General features: G+C 39.8%; 1 protein-coding gene across 3 annotated transcripts in view; it reads left to right on the forward strand.

The window, feature by feature from the left end:
• The window catches only part of veph1 (ventricular zone expressed PH domain-containing 1), a 90,448-nt gene that overhangs the window by 57,817 nt on the left and 5,514 nt on the right, over positions 1-27,117 (forward strand). For all 3 annotated transcript variants that reach the window (XM_030394889.1, XM_030394881.1, XM_030394897.1), the window contains 4 exons: positions 1,913-2,052; positions 2,337-2,471; positions 10,215-10,332; positions 23,735-23,871. In XM_030394889.1, coding sequence (XP_030250749.1) covers positions 1,913-2,052; positions 2,337-2,471; positions 10,215-10,332; positions 23,735-23,871 — 530 coding nt within the window. The remainder of the gene's footprint in view (positions 1-1,912; positions 2,053-2,336; positions 2,472-10,214; positions 10,333-23,734; positions 23,872-27,117) is intronic.

Consider the following 27,117-nt stretch of genomic DNA (forward strand, 5'->3'; position numbering starts at 1 on the left):
CTACGAGGACAGGGCTTCATTCATTTGAACATATTAAGAACAGACAAAGCTAACACACACACAGGAGAGGTGATGATATTTTGATTGACACGAGGGGGATGTTATTGCTCCGCCTTCGGCCTTAATGTCATTTGAACTAAGAGGCAGCCAAAAGTCACGCACACATACACACACACACAAACACACACACGATTGCACACATTTTAAACAGGAAACAAGGCAAAATATAACAAACTCCTCCTTTGGCCTCTGGTTAATTGATTAAATATGAAAATAAATGCAAATATGCATTTGTTAAACACACACACGCAAACACTGTAGATGTAAGTTTATTCCTCATCTTATCACTAGTGCTTTGCAGTCGCTGCCTTTGCATTAAGTCTCTTAATGAGAATCAGCCCCAAGGCAATTAGAATATGATGTCACAGGTGGTCTCAGATGGATGATGTCATCATGCTGCTGACCTTACTTTCTCAAGGGATTAGTATTACGCAGAAGAGTGCGCATGCACATGTATACTTAATCCAAAAGCACACACATACTCTTTCAGTGACTGTCCGATATAAACAAACTCTGGAAAGAAGCGTGTGCGAATGAGTGGAGCCGTACGTACAGACACATGTTGTAGCTTTCATAGCTTCTCAATTTTAAACACATTAATTGAGTTAACTTTTGTTTTTGTGTATTGTGAAGATGTTTTAGTCTTTCTCGGACATTTGAAAGTGCCGACTTCCATATATTATTACAACATTATATATTATATAATGTATCTGTATAGAGAATTAGTCTCTGACGTGCCAGAATGTTTTTGCAGAATAACAAATTAAAGTTTAGATTGGCTGTTACTCTTTTTGGACCACCTCCACCACCTATAGCATAGTTAGCATAAACTCGTAACAGATATCCAGCACAGCCTACAGGCTTTTACAAAGGTTTGCTTAGAAGATGAGTGTAATGTTAATGGGATAGTTTGATTTTTTTCAAACACTGGAGAAAAAAATGCACGTATTCGCTTCCTGACATGAAGTTGGAGTTAGAATATATAGATATCACTCATATATCTGGTTTTATAAGACTGCATCAACTATTTGCTGTTTTCAAGTGATTTTGTGCCACCTTGTTTCGGATCAAGTGAAAATTGGAGGTGGAGCTATTATTTTTAACTGTGTAACCTGCTGCCAAAGACAGCAAAAAGTATTGATTTAATTACAATTTTGGGAGCATGGAAAATGTGTATAGACAACCTCCCCTTTTTCTTTGTGTGCTATTTTTTGTGCTGCACACAACTGGAGTTTACACGTGCAAACTATCCACCTTCTTAGCTTTGAGTGTTATCAATGCTCCCATCTAAATTTACCAAAATGTCATCCAGTTATTGCTTTAAAAGACAGAATAACTCTAAAACCATCCTTCCAGCAAAATCAGACCCAGCTGTGCTGTATAAAATTCATTGTTCATGCTAATCATACACTTGAATAAACATACATTTTATTTTTCTTTGTCTGTAAGTCAAAAAAATGATATACAAAAATGAAGCACTCAAAAATATGACATTCATCTTTTTATTTTGATCTTTATTCTGATCTGTTGGATGATTTCCACATCAAACTCAGTAACTGCTGGCCCTTCACTGCTTTTTTCTCCTTGGCGGAGAGGTGGAAGTTCGTGGGAGGTGGCGGTGGAAAGAGAAGACGTCTTCTGATGATTACAAGATGCAGTGTCCGTGCTTGCTATGAATCACTGTGTAAATATGTTCCCAAGGTTACACAAGTCCATATGTGCAAGAGAGATGCGCAGAGAAAGTGAACTGACTCTGTTTAAGCTTGGGAATTTCAATTTAAGATAAACATATTTTAAGCATCTGCTAAAAATGTATGATTTTGATATTTTTATACGTTTTTGTTTGTGACAGATTCAAATCGAGGATGTGTGGCCAAGCTGTCGTTCTCCTGTCCTCTTAAGGGCCATTACTGTCTGTACGCCAAGTCCAGTTTCAACCTAACCAGCCGACAGCCTCATCTGTGGATACACATCATGCTGCTGCATCTACAGGTGCGCAGAAAACTACTTACAATACATAAAAAGTACACTTGTTAAAAGAACTCAGAAGTGCAAGTTGTAAATCTACTAAAAAATACCTATAATGAAGTGAATGAATGTACACTTTAAGAAAGCATTCTGACAGTGTATTGCAAAGGACATGAAAATAGTACTTTACTAGTTTACTACTATAACAATTTGCAGCTCTTTTTCTCTCCTTTATCCCCATACTTCTTCTGTCTCTATCTGAAGCATGTCTCTGTTTTATGTAAGTGTATTTCTTTTCTTTTGACCAGAGTAAGTCCAGTGTCCCCCTGTGCTCCAGGGACGAATGTATTCAGAGACTTGCTTCTCTTTGGGAGAAGACACAGCTGAAGGGAGCTCACAGCTTTCCCATGGCCATGACGCAGCACACCACCCCACACAGAAAGGTACTGGACCACAGAGTGTGTGTGTGTGTGTGTGTGTGTGTGTGCACGTGCTGCTTTCTCCTAAAAGCTATCTGTCTGCAGCAGAGGGGATGAAGTCATCGGTAGTGAAAAAACACTCCAAGAAAGGAAAGTGTTAAAGTTCAACATCCACTTTGTTTAAATATGGAATTTATTAAATGGACATTTTGTATACAGGGCCCCTGCTCGCTGCAACTCCTCATCGTGTGTGTGTGTGTGCGCGCGCGTGTGTGTGTGTGCCTATGTCAGTGTGTGTTTGTGTAAGTGTGTGGATGTGGGCAGTGTCACACTCTCCCACTTCGTAACGTGAAGAGCTAAGTGGTCACTAGGAAACAATTAGACCCGCAAAGAAAATACAGCTGTCGTTTGTCTTCCTCTAAACATGCGTTGAGGCGGCTATGAGATGGACCAGCTATGGTAACCATATGGAGCCTGAACAAACTCTGTTATTCATAAACACACACACACACACACACACACACACACACACACACACAAATGAACTGCACATTGGGCAGGAAGACTCATGCTGTGTTATTCTCAACAGTTCAAACATGCTCGTAAACTTCTGCTTTTACCATCTTCGCTGGATCAATCACTGATTTACCAGCTCAGTCACCAGTAAAATAACTTTACTGTTGATCTCAAGTTGCCCTAACTGGGCCACTCAGACCTTAAAGAAATAGTTCAGCATTTTAAAATATATTGAATTGCTTGCCAATATCATGTCTGTAGGAAACACAAGAAGAAACCCAGCAGCAGTTTGCCTGGTTCGGACAATACCCAATACCCAAACTGAGTATATCGGGTGATACAGAGTATTGAGCCAATACCAGTGTTGTAGAAATGTCCATATAATACGTATGACTGATAGAAATGTGAACTTATACATGGTTTTGAGACAAAATAAATGCCAACATTTCAGTCTGGCAAATGGGCTGCGTTGATTGTTATTTACACATCCGAGTGTACAAAACGAAATCTGAAGTTCCCCAAGGTCCATTTTTAGGCCTTTTCTGTTCAACATCTACATGCCCCTACTAGTTCAGATTATAAAAAACAACAAAATGTCTTACCATGTCTATGTCGATGACATGAAGATTTATTTGCTGAGCGGTGAGTTGAGATTAAACTAAAATAATTGTTTCAGGAGCCAAAGAAGAACATTTAAAAGTTAGAGCTTAGCTTCGGTCGCTAACATCAGTGACCACCTCCCCTTGCAAGGCAATGAACCAAATAATGAGCGTCCCACAAAGATCTACAGTGACGACCAGGGAGAGAAGTGACTGTTTGTTTGAAAACACCAATGGCAGCTCCTCATTAGCTTAGCAGGGTTAATGCTATAACATCACTTCTATCAGAAGATTATAATTAATTGATAGAAGAACAGAAAAGTATTAGTTCATTGCGATGCAGAGCTTGATTTACCAACTGGCTCCTCTGGCTTGCAAACCCTTGTAGCAGCTGCTATAGGTATGAAAAGGGCAAACTGGGACCACAGTTAGTGAGTGTTCTGCTTCCTATATTTGCTGTGGCAGCTGCTACCATAGACAGGTTGGAGGAGTCAACATATCAAATATATTGCCTGTTTCGTAACACTTTGGGATGGATGGATGATGATGAATGAATTTGGCTTAAATGAACTTTCAAATCCAAGCAGACACATAAAAAAAAAATGTTTGGTGAAAATTTAATGTTTTTATACACAATGTGTTTTGTTCAGAAAATAAAATCACATCGTCCAACATGATCAATGTCATTAAGAATCACTTTTCTGTTACATTAAAGAAAATGTCTAAGTCTTTCATAAGAAAAACTATTGAGTAAATTTACCAGAGTATTTACTATGGAGAAAGTTACTGATGCTGTTAGCCATCCACAACAGTCAATATCAAAACCTCAGATTTCAAAGACATACTGCTGCCTTCACATTGACATTTATTTATTGTGAAGCAAAGTAGAGATAGTGGAGAATAATAAGTGTTACCTTCACAGCTGTGAAGTATGACAGCAGCAGAACTTAAAAAATGTATTTAATGTGGATTGGTTATGTTTGCCGGATACCCAATAGGTTAAGTTTTGACACCACTCCGGCCCACTTGCCAAGTACACAGTGTCGACTAACAGGGTGACAGACTCTTTAACATCTTTTTCCTGTAGAACGGTTTCAGTCTCATTCTCCAGGGAGCACCAAGAAAACCACAGAAAAGCAAAGATGAGATTCAACAGGAAAGAGGATGTAGAAGGTCGACCTTTCCCTCTATGCATGTGCTCCGCATTTCCTATTTTCTCCCGATACCTTTTAGTCCGACAGCTTCAGTCCTGTCCCTGTCAGCCAATCAGAAACACATGTAGTGGAGGACGAGGAGAGAGGAGATGCAAAAGGGAGGAAAGCTCAGACAGATATGAGACAGAAAAGGTTATCGATTGTGTCTGTACTGACAGGGAGATTTACAGGGAGCCTATCGAGCGTTATGGGGATTCAGAGATGTAAGAGGGATTTATGCACGGCCTCTGACAACTTAGCTTAATAGCTTTATGACACAGAGATAATGGAAAGCTGGTGTGAGCAGAGATGAGATGGATGGGGGGAAGTAAGAGATTTAAGGATGCACAGGGGCTAAGGAGAAAAAAGTTGAGAAAGATATGGTAACAATAAAAAGAGAAGGGGTTTAAAGCACGCAAACAGTAAAAAAGATTTGCAGAGTCTGTCAGGGGCTGAGATAAAATTAAGATGAATATTAAATAAGCCCCACTGGAGAGCCACATCTTCACTGTGTTTATCACAGCAGACATAAATCAGTACGAGGGGATTGACGGACGAAAGAAAAGAACATCATGGGTGGAAAATAGGCAGGATTTCCACAGTAGGTGTGACTGGAGAGAGGAGGAAGAAAAAGAGGAAAAGAGAGAAGACATGGCATGAGATATAATGGCAGAGGGAGCAAAGTGGAAGCCTGGGAGAGTAGATACTTGACAAGTATTGCTTCACCTTTTGCCCAGAGTGAGAGCGTTTGTTGATACAACTGTGGTGGAGATAAATTTAGGTGGAGGAAGAGAATGAAGGAGAAAGACTGAGACTGAGATTAGATAAGCACATTTGGGGAAGGAAAAGACAAAAAGAGAGCAGGATGGGGCGAGAGGGCTGAGAGACTTTTATGAGAGTTGATGCCTCTGTCTGTGCCTGTTTCAAATGGCCTCTAATGTCAGGACCCCTGTTTTTCTCATTCACTTATACCCAGACAGAGGATAAATGTCAGGGGAGACAGAAATAAAGCCTCTGCCATGTTTATTGCCTTCATCCATCTCTGCTCCACTCCCCTTTGCAACACTCCCACTTCTCATCCACTCACCTTTCTCCTCACTTACCCTCCCCTCTATCCTCCTCTTCCTGCCTCCACCTCCCACTCACGGTCCTTTCTCTCTGTCTCTGGTTAAAATCTCCAAAAAGCCTCTGTGCCCTGTGTCTCCTATCCTATTACTTCTGGGCGGCAGGCAGCCTGTAGCAGCAGCTCTCTCCTTTCTATGCCTTGTTAGTTTATTTTTGCCCACTTTCTTTGTGGTATTTCTTGCTTAATGTCTATTTTGTTATATTTCAGTTAAGTTTCTTTATTTATCCGTGTTATTTGCTGTAACACCCACATTTCTCTGGGCTTAAAAATGAAGCTGACACTTCTATTCCCAAAACTGCAAATCCTGGGAATGGCCACTTGAGGCCGGATTTTAAAAGCAAGTTAATCCCAGTGAAACCCCATATTAGAAGTTATATTATACTTAAATATATTAACCCTAACCATAACTTTAAAATAAGCATGTTTTGCTGTCTGGAACAGTTCTAGTCCCTACAACTGGTTTTCCCGTGCATGACATTTGCAAAACAAGCTTTGTTCACTCACCACATCTCCATCACACTCCACCTCTTTGCCCATTTTTGGATTAGCTCAACCGAGTCAGACATTGCCAAGAAGGTGACGGGTGGAGCTTCCCACTTTGTGACTTTACAGAGAGTACGTCCATGTTTTATGCAACAAACGCTTTTGGAATCAATCAAGAATTATCTTACCTTTTCTTTGTCTGCTCCTGTTTACCATCCTTTCTTTTTACAGAGGGTGATGAGGAATTTCTGTCATCTCAGTGTATTAAAAAATGCTACCAGTTTGCTGATGTCTTGGTAGCTAACTAGCTAGCTTGCTAACATTACATTGTTATTATTCACTAACAATATAACGCTCCATTGAGGGATTGTGACACCCAACATTTAACTAAAGCCAGCAGTGAAGTTGCTGCACTTGGTAGCTCCTCAGATATCTGTAATCGGAGCACAGGTTGCTAATGGTAACATATACAGTGCCGCAAGTGATCAGGTAACAATGGCAACGCAGATGGCAACGCAAGAGAAATCCACATGAGGGTCTTGAATGGTTGTCCCATTTTCTCTGAGGTATATATGAAAATGTTAATGAGTTTGAGCCTAAATTTTCTAATAAATGAGCTGCTTTGTATTTTGTTGGGTTTTTTTTATACATTTTTAGCAGATTCACCACAGCTCTCTCTCCATCTTCTGCCTACGGTCGTCATCAGTTGTGCAGCTACAATCTTGCATCTTGATCAAATTAAAGTGATGGCCTACAAACCGTGATGGGAGGAGAGGGGGCTGTGTTCAAAGGCCAAAGGGGGGTTACATGAGGATAGACGGATTATATTCAGAATCACATAATCCAGCCTTTGTCTCTTCTTCTCTTTATTGAATCCACCTCTCTGGTCCAGATGAATGTAATATGGGCTCGTGTATGTCCACATGAGCCTGTTGCCCAGCTGCAAATTTGTCACTCTTAACATCCTTTAAGCTAATTTAAACCACAAACAAATCATTTACTCTGTGAATTATAGCCTGCCAGAGCCTGGCACACACAGACTATAGTTTGAGGTTTTCTGTTAATGGACTCAGGAAGTAGATACCTGCCATCTTACTCATGTCTTCTTGTTAATGATTAATTTCTCATTCAGTTAGCCATCAGATTCAGGCTCTTTGTTCACTGATTTGTTCTTGCTCAAAATTGTTGCTCAACTTCTGACTCACAGTCACTCTTTCATTGTTTTCCGCTTCTGTCTCCGTTTGGCTGCAGCTTCTTAGAGAAAAGATGATTCAGGTCGGCTTTGCTTCGTTTATCAGTAAACGATGGTAAAAGTATTTTAATGACCTTGGCATTTGTTTATGCATGAATTGGATTGTCCAATCCAGGAAACACATTTCTTGTCTCTGACAGACAGAACTTAATGGAACGAAGATGACTGTAAAGTCAAAAATGATTCAATGAGTTCATGTCAGAAGGAGTTCCTGTTTGTCTGCCTCAAGTGGTGACACAGGCAGTCCACAGTTAGACTTAATGACTTTTATCTGTTTTACTTTGTTTTCTTGAATTACTGCCCAGGATTAAACTGTCTTTATCTCTAAATCAAATCGCAGCAGCTGCTATTGGTATTTTTTAACAACACTGTGTTGAATACCATGTGAATCGGACACAGTCTCAAGGATGTGGCTTAATGCACGTTCTCGAGTGCCTCATCTCAGTGCCTCTTTCAGCTCCGCTAACAGAGAGCAACAGTAGCTAATTAGCTTCAAACAGAGTCCCCTTAAATAATGACCGGCTACCAGCGCGACACAAAAGTTCCACAGAGCCACATGAAGATTTTTTATTTTAAACTTTAGTAGTTTTCACAGCAGTGCGCCTGATAACAAATCAGTTGGTGGTGTGCCTAAATACATTACCATTTGCTAGTTGAATCTATACAGATGAAATGTTATGAGCTCTTTATGTTTATATGTGAAATTCTAACATGCAAGGGAAATAAACAATATAATTGCCTCTGAAAATGTATTGGAGTAAAAATATAGAATGATATACACAGAAATAGTCAAGTATAAGTACAGGCACCTCCAAAGTACTCAAAATTATTTGAGTATTGTTATGAAGTAAATGAAGTTATGCAGCTACTTCTCCCCTCTGTCACTGTAATCCCTCTCTCTTGTTTTCACTGTCCAGTCTATTTTATCCAATAAACTTAATCGGATTTCTCACCGTTGCAACATGTGTCTCCTAAAGACCACTCTATCCTATGGATTGGTTCCAAATATTAATGTTCATGTAAACCCACAGATGGTCCCTCTCATTCGGCTGCACATGGTCCTGGTTTATCTGTATCCGCAGGCAAAGCCCTTTGACCTCAATTATTTAAGTTGTAACAACACAGAGAAAGCTCTGATGTATGAATACATCAAAATGGTCTGACACTCTTCTAATAAAACGTGTGCGTGTTCAAAGCCAGTGCTGTGTGTGTGTGTGTGTGTGTGTGTGTGTGTGTGTGTGTGTGTGTGTGTGTGTGTGTGTGTGTGTGTGTGTGTGCGTGTGTGTGTGTGTGTGTGTGTGTTTAAATTTGGTTGTGGTCTATGTTTCATGGGAAAACTCACATAAAATCCAGCTTTCACATTTACATCCTCGCTCATTAACGTCAAGGACTGAAGGGTCGCAGGACTAAAAGGTCAAACACAGTTGTAGCTCAGCCATCACAGCTACCTGTTTTTCTTACAGTCCTTCAAATCCAGCCCCCTCTGGGCGATTAATGGGAGTCTAACTTTTGGCGTAGTGAGAAAAACTCCTCTCGCTCCCAAATGGATCACCTGAAAATGGGAACGGACTGCCGCAGGGTCAGAGTTCAGGAGAAAAATGATGAAGCAGAGTCTTCTGCTGGGTTGGTGGTCGGGATATTTCAACTATGATTTCATCAGAGAGAGATTTGGGTAAACTCCGCAAACACACACAAATTCTCACACACACACACACGCTGGCACACACACACACACACACACACACACACACACACACACAGGCGAGTGAGTGCTCGTATCATATTGTCATGAAGACTGATGACAGTAATCCATCATCTCTTTAAATGTCCCCGTTTTTCTCCAAACCAGCCGAAGATAAATATGTATTATCTCGTGGGTTTAAGTGTCACTGAAGTGTGTTTGTGCGTTTTTAGAGTGAAGTATAACTCTTACCATGTGCAGGGGGTCTTCAGGGATTTGGAATGGGGCTCTTGGTTTCCAGTGCTTTTTTATTCCGACACATACACACTGATGCACAGTTGCACGGTCCGTAACTGGAATGTCAAGCTCTTAAGTACCTCTTAATGTACGGGATCACTCATCATTTTGTGTGTATATGCTTGTGATTGTATGTGTGTGTTCTGTGTCCTGGTGAAACCTCTCCCGTAGATTACCATGTATTCTTTGTCTTTAATGTGTTTAGTGTAATAGAAACCAGAAGAAAAGCCTGATTCTGTGAATTAAATTGGATCAATTTTCTATTCACTTGATGAAAACGCCTCACTGTGCCCCTCTGCGAAGCTGTAAATGTCTCCTGATGCAAAGTGTTCTGAACTCCAGGTGAACCACAGAGGTATACAGTATAAATAAACAGCAGCCAGTCAGCAGACATTTTGACTCAAACATTTTGTCCAAGTCAATCATGCATGAGCAACACCGAACCAAAGCAGCTAAATGGATTCTGCCTTCATTTAAATTAGCCTTCACACTTGTGCTCTTTCAGTTTGACATGTCAAACTGTCTCCTGTGAAAAGGGACCTTTTATTAAAACATACCGACTAGAAAGTTAAAATATCGTCACAGAGTAAATACTCTGTCTTCTTTCCTTCTGTCTTCAGGACCTGGACAGTCTCCAGATTCAGCTAGAGGAGGTGCGTTTCTTTGATCTGTTTGGCTACAGTGAGGAGGAGGGAGGCTGGCTCTGCTTCATGTGTAACAACCCTGAGAAGGCCACAGGTACGCGCACACACACACACGCACACACTTAAACATAAGCCCACATACATGTAATCGTGATGAGATTACAAGTTGGTTTCATACAAACAGAAAAATATGTGAGAATTTGTGTTTCGTTGGTAGAACTGAACAAGAAAATAACACATTAGTCCAATGAGCTTCATGTGACGTGATAAACTCTGTTAATGTGGCTTCAAAAGTTGACAACCTCTGAGGTAGGTTCTTGCTGTAGGTGTTTTTTTGCTATACCTTGAATTTAACACAGCAATGATTAAGTCATGAATTCATGATGATGAACACACTAATACATGAAGCCCCCCCCCCCAAAAAAAAACAAAACAAAACAAAAAAAAATAGAGGAATGAACAAGTAAAGTGGTAAAGTTTTTTTTACTGTTAGTCATTTCACCAGCTCTCTTGGGCACAGTTGTGTTTCCCTGGGGTCTGATGGTAAAAGCTCTGCGGGATGTTTTCACTCAAAATGCCTTTGAGGGGAATAATCTTTTCCCAGAACAGTCAAAGCAAACGGAGCAAAGAGAGGCTCTAATTTAATAGCTGCCAGTCTGATTTTAGTGTCGTTATGACGGGTCACTGCAATCAGTCGGTCAGTTCCAACATGGCTCAGTTCTGATTAGTTTACTTTGGTCTTGCTACTCCCTCTTTGATGAGCGCTTTGTCCTGATGACTTGGAATAATGACTGAATTCTTAAATCACATTTAGATTACGGTATGCAAGTGTTTACTGTCTGTCTACTCGAAGGGACAGTTCACTCCAAAATCAAAAATACATATTTTTCCTCTTACCTGTGGTGCTGACTGTTTATGCATTCAGATTGTTTTGGTGTGAGCAGCACAGCTTTGGAGATGTTGGCCTCTTTCTCGAAAAGAATGGAACTAGATGGCACTCGGAGTGAACTGTCCCTTTAAACCTGTCCAAAAAGATGACTCAAATATATGATGTGTGAAGCATATGGAAAAGCATAAAAACATGACTTTCAACTCTGGTGTACACCTGTTTTTCACATAGAGTCTCCTCACTCTGGCTTGATTTACTCTGTTAAGCCTCTTTCCTCTGCTGCTCACTCTCTTCCTGACTAACAAAGAAAGCATGAGGAGAGTGCATGTAGGTGAGAGATGCTGCAGTAAATTCACAGAGTTTATACATCGATTTATGACAGTTTAGCCTCAGGAGAGAAGATGGGACAGAGTTAGGGATAAAAAAGCTTTAAATCTACGTATATCTCTCTGTCAGTCTCACATGGAAGCAGTTATTAGTTATATAAGAGCAGTCGGGGGGTGGGGGCTTGAAGAAATATGGTAGAAGAGAAAGAGAGGGGGCCGGGAGGTGAAAATGAGAGGGACTGGCTCCCGAGAAAGTGAACTTGAAATCAGTGAGGTGTGTTGTCACTGACAAGTAGCTGTAAACCTCCGTCCCAACATGTAGCACTGAGTTTTCAAGCTCTGCTTTTTAATGGCCACTAATAAGAAGCCAGCAGGTATTTCTCAGAGAGTTCACGCCACAGTCAGGAAGTTGTTTGCCGGTGGAAGGAAACGGGCCGATGGGATGCAGTTAAAGTTTAGTGAGCGCATGTGTGTGTCTGTTTATTGATGTTGCTTCGGAGGGAGAAAAGTTCAGATTTGAGAGGATTTACACATCAGTGTGTGGCAAGGTTTTAACAAAAAATAATGAGAAAACAACTTTGTTTTATGTGAGTAAGTGTATAAGAAATGATTTCACAATAACAACATTAACTACTAAGTGTATGTGAATGTATTTATGCTGGATTTGGTTTAACTAACAGCTCATAGTCTGAGGTTTTGTACTGGTTGGAGAAGCTCACTCTTACTCTGAATGTCAGAGTTAGTAATAAACTGTTGGCAGCATTAGAGGAAATGTTCAAGTATGATTAGGGATAATTCCAATAAGATTATTGCCTTATTGTCTGCATTTATTTTTGATCCTGCCATCAGTTTGGATTTAAGTTTTGTCTTACATCAGTGTTCATTTCCACTGAGCCAGCCTTAGTAGAATCCTCTGGGGTTAATAGAGGCACAAAAACAACCAAAACACGTCCTTTTCCCAATTGGAAATGGAAAACAACAGTATGAACCTATATTAGAGTGATAGATATGTTTTTCAACTAGCTTCAGTTGGTTGGAAAGCAGGTAGAAAACTGAGCACATGGAACAACACTGCACGCCGCCATATATTTCTCCAGTCATCGGCATTCAAGATCTGAGGTGATTTAGTGAGTGATGAATGATCTTCATCCATTCAAGTGGAGTTAATGTCCATTCAGTTCATTTATTGACAGTCGTTGTCTTGTCATCACCCATTTCTTCAACTACACAAACACACATACTGTGAAGTAAACAAATACACACGCACAGTCACACACACACACATCAGACTGTACAAAAGCCAAATGAAAGCCATTCTTCCAGCTCTGCTGCTCAGAACAAGCCAATGTAATCACTGAGCCAGCTGAAGGACTGTAAGGAATGGATGATTACCTTTTAGATTCATGCCAGTCTCTTGACATCATAGGAGGATTTAGGGAAAGAGTAGTAGTACTTTCCCACTGTTTCATTGGAAGCGTGTGTAATTACCTGTGTTTACTAAAGTATTTGTGGCCTTGGATGGCCCTGCTGCTCAGCATGTCTGCATCTGGAAAATACTAAGCTAGGTTATGTTTCTTAAATTACAAAAAAACATAATATTTTTCTCACATAATCTGTATAGAAATGTCTAATAGGATAAAAGGATGAAATAAAGACATTTTATATCCAAAAGGTCAGACATTTGAAGCAATGTGACATCATAATCATGGAAAAGTTGTGGCCATTATTCAACAACACAGCTCATTACAGTACAGCAAGCATACAACCGCCAATGCAATAATTCTAGTTTTCTCGATAAATTGATTCATTGCTTAATCTTTAAAAGGTCAGTTTTTAAAAATGGCAGTGTTTCCCATCCTGTCCTCAAATGTCTTGTTTTGTTTACAGTACCAACAATACTCAGTTTACTGTCATAGAGGAATAAATAAACCAGATAATATTCACATTTAGGAAGCTGGAATCAGAGAATTTTGACTTTTTTTCCTCAGAAAATTGCTAATAACCAATTAATTGATTATTGACATAGTAATAATTGAATCAGTTAATTAAAAAAGTGCATGTCTTGATACCACCAATTTCTAACTAAAATAATTGCATCTAGGCACATGAAACCTGCAATGAATGTATGTATGTACATCAAACATTTATAGTCACCTTAATTACCCTGTTGTTCAACCAATGATATTTCTCATGCGAAACCTGGACTCAGAAACAGGTTACCAATTGAAATGGTAATAAACCCACCACCCATGATTTAAAACACACAGAGCAGACCCCCTCTGCACAAAACTCAGAAGCAGCTCCTGTAACTGCAGAGCTGAAATCACCATCATTAATCCTGTTAAAACACACACACACACACACACACACACACACACACACATTCTCTGTTCAGGTTGTACCAAACAAACATGCATGGAGCCTCAGCCAAGAAAGTATATTGTTTTTATTGAGACAGGGAATGAACTTATTTGCAACACTACTGAGCATGAAAGACTGTGTATGTGTGTGAATACATGCAGGCAGCATTATACCTGTGCACTTCAGTGCGTGCGATGTGTTCAGCTTTAAGAAAAAGAGTCTGAGAAATGAGCGACGAGTGAAGGAGTTCCTAGTGTGGCCATATAATCCATCCTGTGCTGTTTTCAAACAGCCCACTGTGTTAAATAAGGGACCCCTCTCTGACCTTCACCACCTGAGGCATGACATTTTTGTGTCAGTCACATGAACTCATTGGCCTGAGCCAACACTACCTGCAACTGATCATCAGTCAGCTGTCAACACTCAGCTACATAACTTTGAGGAAAAGTGGCTTTGTAACATGTTAAGCCAACAATAACGACAGTGCATTATGTACATTTTTGATTACTTTTGATTGGTGCTACAAATTCTTGAACAGACTGTTTTTAATATACATACAAAAAACAACTGCATAGAAAAGGGGAATATAATGAGATAGAACGTAATCCAGCTTCACTGATGTTTACTTTGGAATTGCAAAAAAATAACCTAGACCCACACAGTGTTTGTTTAATATTTCCTAATTTACCAAAATGAAGACCCATTTTGACCCAAGCCTCATGGGATAGAGGAAAGGATGACTTCCATTAAGTAGTATTAGTTGTCTAGCCAATAGGGTCAACGAGGCCATAAAGTCTGCCTTCATCTTTGGCAGGTCTGCTGTATCTGGTGTTATCCTAAAGAGTGTTGACATCAAAAGTACACCTGATAAAATCTTGTATAGTTATAAAGATATGGGCAAGACTGAAAAATGTGTTAATCAGTGAGGCAGAAGCTTGTTGACACTTGTCAAAGAAAGTCAGACTTTGTCCAGTGCATCAGGGTATTGTTTCTAGACCTTTAGATCATGTTTGGTACATGTAGATGAAAAATGACACCTTTAGATCTTGGTGGTAGTAATCAAAACAACAAAGTTGGTGCCTGCAGTCTCAGAGAGAAAGTGCAGGCCTGTGCCCTGGACAAAACCACAAAGCTGTAGGTATCTAAAGAATTAAGAAAATGACCTACTAAATTAGGCTGAAATCTGTTGGAAGGATGTAAAGACGCTCTCAGTCTCCAAGCGATTAAATGGCTTTATGCCTTGACTATGTAGTCTTTGTTGTGCAGGACACATTTCTAAATATTCAAATAGATTTTCCAACCATTTATAAGATATTTATAACGACGATATAATGATATGCAGTTGAGAGTCAAGTTGAGAGAAATGTAAGGAGATCGAAAAGCAGGAATAATAGAAGTGCTGATTTGCGACAGCTGCAACCGGGTACCCGCAGTCATCCATGTGTTCATGCAAACAACATCTCAAACACTCAACCTCCGAGACAAATTTCCACCTTTCCACCTCAAGGTTTGAAAGCTGCGGTTACTATATGGTAGACACAGCTTTGTGGACTAATGAACTGATGGACCAATAGATGGAGATAGAGAGCGATAAAGGAATTCTGCTGAGTTTAATGATGCTTCCCTCAAGAGTTTACAACAGCCTGGTCACAGCTAAACAAAAAAACCCTGAGTCTCTTTATATACTGTGATGTGATGATAGCCTGTGTTTTATTGGTGACCTCTCAAGTGGTAGAAAGTTTACTAAAAAAATACATTTTTGGAGGTGACGTCCATGCTACCAGAGGAGATTTACAGGAAAGTTGTTCTCAGTTTAGATCTTACCACAGTGTCTGTATCCATGCCATCAAGTATTGGACACAATCCGTAGTAATTTGAAATGGCTCATGTACATGAAATTGTCCACAAATTCAAATGGTTTATGAGATTATGAAGATGTGAACATGTCTTTCCCCAAAATGAAAATGTCCATAAAACAAGGCCACGGTGTGAAGTCGAGCCAGAAAACAAACGAGAACTGTCCGCTGGAAACTTTCTTACTTGTCCAACTGAAAGCTGTCCAGCTTCATCCAGTATGTTAGGTCAGGTTACTGTAAATAACAGCGATGACTCATCTCATCTCCCTGAAACAAATGAAACTTGACATCAAAAACCAGCGCAAATTTGGATTTGGAGCTTTTTCTCTTTTAGTTGACCCACTTTTTTAATTTTCATTATAAATGCAGCACATTCTGGAGCACTACACGTATTTTACCATGTATGCATGCTGTTCACATTACCAGCTGCCACCAGCCAACGTTTCACTTTACAGTGCTTTATATTGTTTTACCATTATAAAAAACTTGCTGACTTGGCCTGAGCGGCTCGCTGTGATTGCTACAGAGGACGCACACTCTTGTGTTTTAACGGTATAGGAAAAAGGAGAGAAAGGTGAAGTGTTTTCCATTGTGAAGGACAAAGTGGAGCCAGTGGTTTGTGCAACTCCATGAGGCTTTATGATATACTGGTGAGTTTAACTACTGGAATGCTTTTGAAGTGGGCGGTAATGAGCGTGTGTGTGTGTGTGTGTGTGTGTGTGTGTGTGTTTGTGTGTGTGTGTGTGTGTTTGGGCATTTACTGTATGTGTGGACATGCCAGAGTAAGGTACGCAGGTTCAACATGTACGCTCTCTCATTCTCTTTTGGTTTGTCTGGTGTTGTTGTGCACTTTGACTTGGTGGGCTACAGCACGCCAACACCTAATCAATCACCAAACTTGCCGCACAGGTGATCAGAAACAAGAGAAATGAATCTCTGAATTGTGTTAAGTGGACTCAAACATACACACACTTAAAAATGTGCACATGTAACATCGCTCCCTCATGCCTCTACATGTAGATTTGCACATACATTCACTTGTGTCTAAAAGACGGATCCCCTGTTGAGGGAAAGATGGAAAACCCCTCGCAAGGCTCTCCATCACTCCACCATCCATCAGTGAAGACACACTGGACAGAAATTCTCACCTCCAGGAATTATGTTGCAAATTCAGGAGATTCCCTGGCTAAAGAGACGTTCATCATGCTGCGCCAAAGATTAAGTACCATTACCACAGATGGAGTTTTGAGAGTTGGAGATCCTTGCTGAAATGATTTAAGGCAGCATTTCTCGAGAGTGCTGTTAGATATTCTGGCAACGTCAACAGGCCAGATTGTGGTCATATGGAAATGTTAGCTAATACCCTATTACCGACAATAATTTTATGATATTCCTCTATAGAGCTCTAGCTCTCATCTAATAACCACTAAATCTTACTGCACCGTGGTTACACTAAAGTTGGCAGGGCTGGATTCAGGTTTCATATCCGTCTGATGTTTTCTGCCTTTATTAGTTTTCTTCATGACTCTTGAAATTATTTTTCTTTAATTCTTTAATAAAAAATAAAATAAAAGACTTAAATGAGAAATGACTATCTGATCAAGTAAATGTATATACTGTTGTGGTAATGTAAGTTTTGAGTGGTGAAGCAGGACCAGGATTAGCAAGCAGTAAATTAACAAACACTACCAATAAAGCTTTAAGGACAGCAGTTAGCCTTTGAGGTTTTTACTCGTAGCAACTGTTAATCTGTGAAAACAATTCTGAACAACAGTGATAGTGAATACAAATCAGAAAAAAGATGACATGAACAAAAGTAACAGCAAGGTTCAGTAAAAAATGTGTTAGTACAGAAACAAGGAAGCTATACTTACCAAAGCATAGACTAGCTAGCTAGCTGTCAACTTAGCTGGGCTACATTGTTGTCATGTCAGGAAGAAACCAAAGACAAGTAATTGTGGAAGAAAAATATGTTTCTCCCAGGTCATTCTGTCTCCATACAATAGCAGGTCGTACGTATCTTGTACAGACGTTAAAGTCTGGATAAGGATAGTGAAGATTCCCTATGAGCAATCTTTTTATAGTCTCTGCAACCTAGATACTCAAAGCAGATGTCTGAGGAACCAAGCCAAGGCAAAGCTAACTGTGTAAACCCCGTAAGGAGGCCTTCAATCTATCTATGTTTACAGACTAAGTCTGACCTATTTTACCCTCTTAGTCCTCTGGCTAGAGTTGGGAGACTCTGCATCACCCCTCTTGCTGCTATGTTGTTAACCAGATAACCATGTATGGAAGCACTGCTACCTGAAGCTGTAAAATATCATTTGGGAAGACTTGTTAGGATTATCATTGCAACACTCTGTGCAGATAGACGTGATGGTTTTTTGCTCTTCCTTCACCATGTTCTATAAACTATCTCAATGTAAGTCATCGTTGTCTCTGAGTCTTCTTCATCTCTCCTGAATGGTCTAGCGAGCCAAAATTCCACAACAGTAATGTATTAGCCACATATTAGCTAGTAACCGAGGCCTAGAATAACTAGCGTGGTTAGCATACAACTAATCCCAGAAAAAGCTAAACCACAAATGAACTGTTTTAACTATGTCAACATGGACATTTAAGGCACAGAGAAATCATGGCTGTTGACATTTGCTACCTCTGTGGATGTAGCTAACTGTACCTTAGCATACCATTTTTCTACCAGAGTTAGAGCACATATGCAGTTTTTTTGAAAATAGGATACTGGTAAATCAGATAAAATAGGCGGTTGACTTTTTTCCTTTTGAAAGTGTACAATTTTGCCTTTCTGTGTTTTTTGTTGTTTTTTTCCTTCTGGTGAATGTTACATTCAACGTAGTGAACACACCAGAAAACAGGGAACAGTAGAAAGCAGCACGGACACCAGTGATAATGTTACAGTGGTTACTTTCTTATATCTTTTGCCTCAGTCACTATTTTAAAGTCAAGGCCAACTGAACTGTATACAATACTGCTTGAATGGCAACACGCTGATAATGAGCAAACACCCTTAACTTCAATGTGTATCATAGCATTCCAGCGGAAAATGGGCCAAAAATGTGTGTGTCAACCCAGATTTTAAGTTTCCATCACTGCCGATCGGAGCCAGGCCGATAATTACACGTGACTACTGCAGAGTCATTTGACCTGGTAATGAATGGTGATTGTACCCTAAATCACCAAAGAAAAAAGTCAGATGTTAGTTATATTCGTCCAGTGTGAAATGGGCATCGGTTAAAGGAGAACGTCGGCCGTTTTATCTCATATCCCTGTTGATCGAGGTTACCAAGTGCTGTCAGTAGGAAAAATAACGTGAATTTTTTGCACAATATTGACCAGATATCAGGACGGCAGCTTAAGCAAACCTAGCGAACATCCTTAAGTTTCACTTTTGGTTATGTCTGCCCCCATAGGTTCGCTTTAGCTGCCGTTCTGATACTTGGTAAATATTGTGCCAAATGTTCTCGTTATTTTTCCTAATGACAGCACTCGGTAACCTCGATCAACAGGGATATGGGTTAAAAATGGCTGGCGTTCTTCTTTAAACTGTAACTGCTATTTAACTGTGTCTCTAACTGCTACTTGTGTCTGTTTCTGCTTTACCTCACGTGTTTTCTCTTCTAAAACTTGTTTTTGCAAAGCTAAACATGTTACAAGAAGCACTTTTTCCTTCGCTTATGACTTGGCATTTTTTTACACTTATGAAATTCTGTCACTCAGAAAGAAAATTTGACATTCATTGAAGGGGAGGGTGCAGCTAACGTCTTTACAACCACATTTTTTCCTATCATTGGTGGTTAACAAGGCTGAGTGTACTGTCAGCTGTGGTTTAAACCCATGGCTTTCTTTCTGGATACATCTCACTTTTCTCCTCACACCTCTTCCCGATGTCGATGCCTCAAGCCAAAAACTACAAACACCAAACCACACACATTAATCCACAAATGCACTCATACATTATGAAAGTCAAACAAATAGACAAATACAAACACAAAGGTCTTTTCATTTGTGGACCTGAGGGTGTAATAAGGCTTGTTTGGGGGGGACAGCTGTTTCTAGTAATGATTTGGGTTGGACATTTGACTCCTGTCATACTTTTTTAAAAGCCTGTCACTCCCATGAAGCTCAAAATGTAACACAAGAGCCACTGGCATTAAAAGTCAGATTAAGAAATGAATGTTTTGAATAATCTCACTGTGCTTGGACAGGTCTAGACACCCTCAAATTAATTTGTGATTTTATTACTTGAATTTATTACTTTATATACTTCATTGTAGCATGTGAAATTACCCTCGGCTGTCAATGAAGTCTAACTTAAATTACTAAATTTATGAAGAGGAATCAAGAAGTACAATATCTCCCTTAGAAATGTAGTTGAGCAGAAGTGTAAAGAAACAGAAAGTGGAAATACTTAAGTAGAGTACACATACCGTAAAACTGTACTTACCTACCTTTAATGTAAATGTGCTTAATTACTCTCCACCACTGTTTGCGTCTTCGTCTCGTTGTTTGACGTCAGCGTGTGTCAGACGAGGGGTTGTGAACTGCAGCAGTTGCCTGAGGCTGACGACAAATCAATGCATCACTTTCCAGGTGTCCGCATCAAAGCGAAGAGACGGCATGAGGCGCAGTGATATACGCGGCAGACAAGTTTATCTCCGCACCCAACCTGAAATATTTGTTAGAAGATGCAGACAAGCCGGCACCCCACAACTGACAGGAAGTCAATGCGGCCACAGACCGATCATTGACAAATGTTTGACTCAGATGGTTGGCATCCCCGTGACTCAACAGTACAATTTAGAAAACATACAAATACCAAATCTTAACACACTTCACCCATCTCCTTAAAAAAAGCACAACTATTGTCTCTAAAGTTAAAGGGCCAATTCACTCAAATTATAAAGAAAAGGAAACAGTTTGCTGCTGCCACATCAGTACAATGGAGATAAATTGAATTGTGCATATATCTCTTTAGTTATTTATTAATAATTTTAATGAAATTACTTATATCATAAAAGTCCCTACATACATACTAGGGTTGTAAAAATGTGAGATTTTCACAGTACGGTGATTATCTCAGAATATATCAAGACACCTGGTTATATGGTGGGATGCAATGATAATTATTATCAGTTATAGCTTAATTTCTGTACATTAAAATATCTGCTTCTAAATCATGTTGATGGTTCAGTGTCTTGTAACGGGGTTAAAGCCAAACTCTCACCAAAATGCAACCTAGGCTACATTGTGAATGTACCCGAGTCAAACCTTCATGTAAAAGCATAATTACGATGAAAGAGGCACTTATAAGATTAACCAAATTTTCGTTTTCGGGTCAAACTCATTTTCAATGGAGTGCTACGAGCACTTTAGCGATAGCATCAAAATAGCAATTTTAAAAACACTTCGCGGCCCGGTCACTTGTTTCTGCACTGTGTAACTTCAGTGAGAGGGTAGAATCACAGCATTACACACATGTTTACTTCAACATACAAGCTTTCAACACATAACATTGCTATGATGTAATGAGTTGTGTCTGTAGTTAGCACCTACATTATATGTGACAAACTGTAACAGACCCGGGATTTGTATTTACGACAGTTAATTAATTGTTAATTAGTTCGTTTGTTTGTTTTTGTTGAACTTTATTACAACTTCATAAAGTAATCTGTCTTTACAGACATGAAGCTTGATTATAAACTTAAAATATAAATATTTTTGATAACGCTAACTCACACTGTAGTGAAGCAAATCTACAAGGTACCTTCAATTTTCATACCACGTATACCTTGAAACTGGTATGCTGCTGCAACCCAACAAAACTTTTGATGATGGTCTGTGAGTTGTTTCAGAAAGACGCATAAGGGCTCTTTCAGACACAGCGTAACACTTCTGGCAACTCTGTATTTACCCATTGTTTCCTTGGGTTGCACCATGCCACAATGGAGGTGAATTCCATTCACATCTGTTGAACTAAGTTTGGGTGAAATGTTCCTTTTAAAGAAAGATGTAAGAGGGAATAATTGTCTTTGTTGCAGCCCTGCATACCAAGGTGTTCTCTATTATGTGGTTTTGTTTTTGGCTGCAAGTGAGGATTATTATCGTTATCAATCAGTGTACTTCTTCTAAATAATTACTTCATCATTTCATCCCTAAACTGACAAACATATGATTAAATGCCCATTAAAAGTTCTCACCCCCTGAATTAATGTATTTATAATGACACAAAATGTTGTTTTGTCTGCTTTCTGTCAAAGACTGAAAGGTTTTTAATTTACAATGATGTGAAACAGAAAAACAGAGAAGCAGAGAAGCTGCGCCTCCGTCTTCTCTCTTCTTATTGGAGGCTCTGATGACCTTTAAAGGTTTGTCCTGTCTGGCATCGGGCACCTCCGTGAATCACCTTTCCGACATGCCCACACATTCACACACACACTCCAGTCAGATTGAGGTAATCTCCTTACTGCTTTACTCATCATCTGGATACAAAGAGTGTCTCTGTTTGGTGGTCAACATCTGACGTTCTGGTTCACCGGCTCCAAACATGAACCAATGAAAACATCTGTGTTCACACATTTCAAGCAATCAGTCACAGAAAAATAATCTGAGATCTCTTTGAGTGATCAGGTTTATTAATAAAGCTGGCCGCTTGTATTCAAACAGAGCACCCATATACGTAAACACTCTCTCTCCCACTCACATACACACACACATGCACACACACACACACACACAAACACACACTCCGACTGGTGCTTGATCCAGCTCAGTCCAGGAGGTTGCTGTGGGTGGGTGTTTCTAATCAGACCGGTGCAGACTCGGCTTTGTGGGTGTTCTCCTGTATCTGAGACAAAATGCTTTTGTTGATTCAAACTGAACAACCCATTAAACGCTGACTGGAAGTTGTTTGTTTGTATTGCATGATGTCATTAAAATGTAGTTGCAAGGGCTTTATGGTTCTAAAATGTCACAACTGATAATTCAAGAGACAGAATTAAAATTAAAGGAAATTGGGAACAGAACAGAGCTTTACTACGATAGTGGTTTTACGGTAAATTCACGATGTGACCTCACTTTATTAAGAGAAAGATGTCAAGGTACATAAAGAGGGAGGATCGGCACGGTTCAAACATTTGGTGCATTCAGTAACATTTACAACCTTTGTGTTCCTGGGTGTTTCTGGCTTAAAGGCTCCATACCTGTGCTTTTGTGCTATATATTAAAAATGCAATACCAATTGCGCGTACTTACATATATATGTCTTTTTTTTGCATTGTCTCGATTGGGGGACACCTAGTGGCTGAACACCTGGAAGTAGTCACTTTAAAAAAAATCTGTCCATCCTCCAGATTCACCTTCGTTTTGGGTTAAAAGGAGACATTTTGGTGTGTGATGGGTTCTTTTGTGAAAAGAAATTGGGTCCAGAAAATTTTACAGATGAAATAAAAGGCCTTTTATAATGTTACAGACTTTGATAAAAACACATTTAATGATTAGTGTAAAATAAAATACTAGTGAAAAATCTAAATTGTGAAAAAAAAAAAAATTTGAAATTATTCGCAGATGTAATAATAAATTCTAAGAATGAAGGAGGTCTTACGAAATTGTGTCATGGGCTTGATTTGGCTTCAACTTGAGTCTTAAAACTCGCTGGGGATGGATCATTTATCACACTGACAAATATAACTGATTGTTTGCCAGACATGCTGTATTATTTATTTCACCATCCTTTAAACCATTTTTACCTTTTGGGATAGATTTTCTGGCAAAATAGCTTCATGAGCACAGTGCCTGGTTCTGATCTCAGATGTCATACCCTCCCACCAGGTCATGAATTGATGACAGAACTTTCAGATCAATACGTTGGTGGTCAGTCGTGAAGTAAATGGGCATAAACATAAAATTAAGAATATTTTCTTGTTTTCTGTCAGCCTTTACCTTTGTTTTCCTTTCTTCTGTGTCTTTTCTTTCATTCCTTTCTTTCATTTCTTTTCGGTCTTTCACCCTTCCTTCCTTCCTTTCTGTGTTTGTGTGGCCGTCTAGTTGTGAACCAGGAGGGGCAGCCTCTGATCGAGGGGAAGCTGAAGGAGAAGCAGGTCCGCTGGAAGTTCATCAAGCGCTGGAAAACCCGCTACTTCACCCTGGCGGGAAACCAGCTCCTCTTCCGGAGGGGCAAATCAGTACGTAGCCAATAAAAGCGAAGCCTCCTCACACACACACACAAACACACACATGCACATTGTCCCCGTTCTCTCATTCAGAGAACCCTGATTAATATTTCCCCGTTCCGTGTTGTTTGAATCATGATGAAACTCTGTATGAAACAGTGGAAACCTCATCCTGTGATAAGCTCAACCATCCCCCAGGAGCGTCCGGTGAATCCGACCATAACAAACCTTGGCCCCGGTGAGGACTGGTGGGGGGGTCCCAAGGCCAAAGCATGATGCTGCAACAACATGAGTCACTCTCACCCACTATAACTCAAAGCAGATATCATTACGCACAAGTAGCGCCGTGGGTACTTGCTCGTGCAGTACGTGTGAGTGAAAGAAATGCTGTGCGCTAAGATGAGGAGGTTTCCCTCTGGGTTGCAGCAACAGAGTTTTCCCCTCCAACTTCTCTCTGCTTGCTGGTGACTTACTGTAAGCTGAGGTCACTGGACAGAGTATTGTTGTGCAAAGGAAAACTCTGCTTAATCAGGTCAAGTTTGATTTTATCTAGCCAAAAAAAACCAAAACATCTAGTTTATTTGGAAGTTTTTCTCTGCGTGTGTGTATCCACGCTTCTATCCTGGTTTATGGCAATCATCTACTGATAATTAATCGTAACTGAAGTAATTTTCACAGCCAACAGGAGATCGGGTTTCCTCTGGATCTTTGGACAGAGCCATATTTATACTGGGCTCGGGGGGTGGGGGGTTTATTCTCCAGTGGTTGAAATGCAGAAGTAGTTTAGCTCTCTCTCTTTTTTTTTTGTACTCAGAACAATAGTCTTTGTGCTCCTATCCAGATGGTAATGGATTCCTCTCAGCAGCCACAATTTGGAAAGGTTTTTTGCCTTTGTTCATGGAGCTCAGTGCGGCTTTGCCAGCGTGTTCTGGAGGTGGTTGGTATGTTGTGAAAGACCTTTTCCCAACTGGGGAGTGAGATTAAGAACCCAAAAATGTGTTGTTTCCTCCACATTGAATGATTGAGCAGCTTTGACAAACAGAGAGGTTTGAAACATTCTTCAAAACCACACAAAGCTGAGATTGTATCCCACTGTGGTGCTCAACTTGTCACATTTATTTAACTTGGAATACCAAATGCTCTAAAGAGAATACCTATTTATCTATATTGTAGGTTACTGCTGAGCCCTAGTGTGTCTTCCTTTGAATGCTGTATTTTCTCCTTAATTGAGACCAGACAGAATTATAATAAACTACAGGCAGGCCTGAGCTGATTTGGCAGGACCTCATGCAGGAATACAGAACAAAATACAGAGAGAAAATGGGAAAGAGATGAGAATGAATGATGTATTGTGTCGATAAGATATCAGTGCTGTCCTGATACAGTAGCTGAGATGTGTGGATATAAGCTTTAGAATAAGCATGGACACATCTTTTCATGTTTACTTTATCCTGTCTCTCTTAGTGGTATAATTTGGCACAATGTGTTTCATATTAAGTCCATTTAAAATAAGTATTATTTGTCTATTGTCTTTGCTGCTCAAATCCTCTGAATGTTATTTTCCTAGCCTCAGGCAGACATTAGTTTCCATTTATTTCAATTTTAAAGGAGCATTTTTTTAAGATATGGCTGGAATTTTAGTCTAAAACATTCAGAAAATGAACAAGCATTATCAACAGAGACAACAGTGTTGGCATTATGTCAAAGATGTCTGTGTATTGTGGTGCAGAGATAGCCCTAGCCCATTATAACACATTGAACAGCAAGAGTCAAGTTTTAGCATGAGACATTAACAAAATAAACTCACAAAATGCTAAAGAAATGAAGCACTATTACTTCTATTTTCCTTAATAAACGGGACAATACATCGGTACCTTCTGAATTCAAGTTTCTCTCTTTTACCCAACTTGAGCTGGCCCGGTCGCCCCGGTGACTCCCAACGTGATCCCGTCTCAGTCCAGACCAACTTTGGCTGCTGGCTCAGTCCATCCGTCTGTCTGTCCCTCTCATTCTTGTGAACACGATAACCAGGCACACATAGAGGGAATTTCTTTACATTTGGCGCAAATGCCCAAAGTAGGCAGACTCAAACAGAATGGGGGACTGTGACCATATTTCGCATTTGGTCGGATTCTGAATTGGCGACACTAACCTTGGGTGCCGCCGGGTTGAACGTGTGTGTGAAGCATCCACTTTACAGGATTTGTTGCTTCTTTGCAGAAACATCCATATTTGAAGCAGTGTAATCTCACACGCTCAGTGGTTTTACTGATATTGATTTTCAGTCTACTGTCGAAATAACCTCTGAGTGAAGACGGCATGTTTCTCATCTGAACCTGGTCACTTGAATCACACAGATCTTTATAGTGATAACTTACATTTCGCCTAAAATATACACCTATTAGCTTTTATTATATTCTTCAAATCATATGTTTTATGAGTCTGGACAGATAATGGATGTGAACTGCAGCCTGATTGGTTGGCGGAGGTATACAACCATGATAATTCTAGTTGTTAGTGAAACTTATTATTGAGTTACTTAAATGTTTCCCACTTAGTAATGGTGCGGTCTCTTGCTCTCAGAAGATCCAAAATGCAGCATTTAATTTTTTCACAAGATGATTTGATTTGTCAGAAAATAAGAGCAAACATGCACATCTTGAAAAGAACAGTGGGATACAGAATGGTTCTGTTCAGCAGCCAAGCGTAGTTGTACTTGTTGAGTATCATTGCCAATAATAATAATTCTAAAAACGTTCTAGCACACCAAACCTTTTTGTAAAATTATGTATAATAAAACAGTATAATTGGGTAATAATGTGAACAAAAACACATTTTGCTGCCTTTATAAATACAGACAGAATTCCACTCATGTCTCTGGACACCTTGAGTGTTTATTGCAAAGAACAGGATCTTCAGGACTTCGGTTTTGCACCAGGACCAAAGGACCTCTTCTTCAATGAACCCTGTCAAATGCAATGAATGAATGAATAAGTTGCACATTAAAGGGCCAAAAAAAAAGTTAGCAACGTGCATTAAGCTGAAGTATCATGAGACAATACCTTTTGGTCTCTCTGGTTAGGATAATAATTTCCATTATATTAAAATCAATCAAATGTCCTTTTGGATCAGTACATGAGTCCACTGACATGACACAGACCCTCTGCACAGCTAGCTGGGAGGTAAAACTGTGAACATGTCCACTTCAACTGAATGCTTTTTCGACAGACACACACACTCACACACACACACGCAGGA

The sequence above is a fragment of the Sparus aurata genome, chromosome 2, assembly GCF_900880675.1.
Source record: "Sparus aurata chromosome 2, fSpaAur1.1, whole genome shotgun sequence".
In the NCBI taxonomy this organism is placed as follows: domain Eukaryota; kingdom Metazoa; phylum Chordata; class Actinopteri; order Spariformes; family Sparidae; genus Sparus; species Sparus aurata.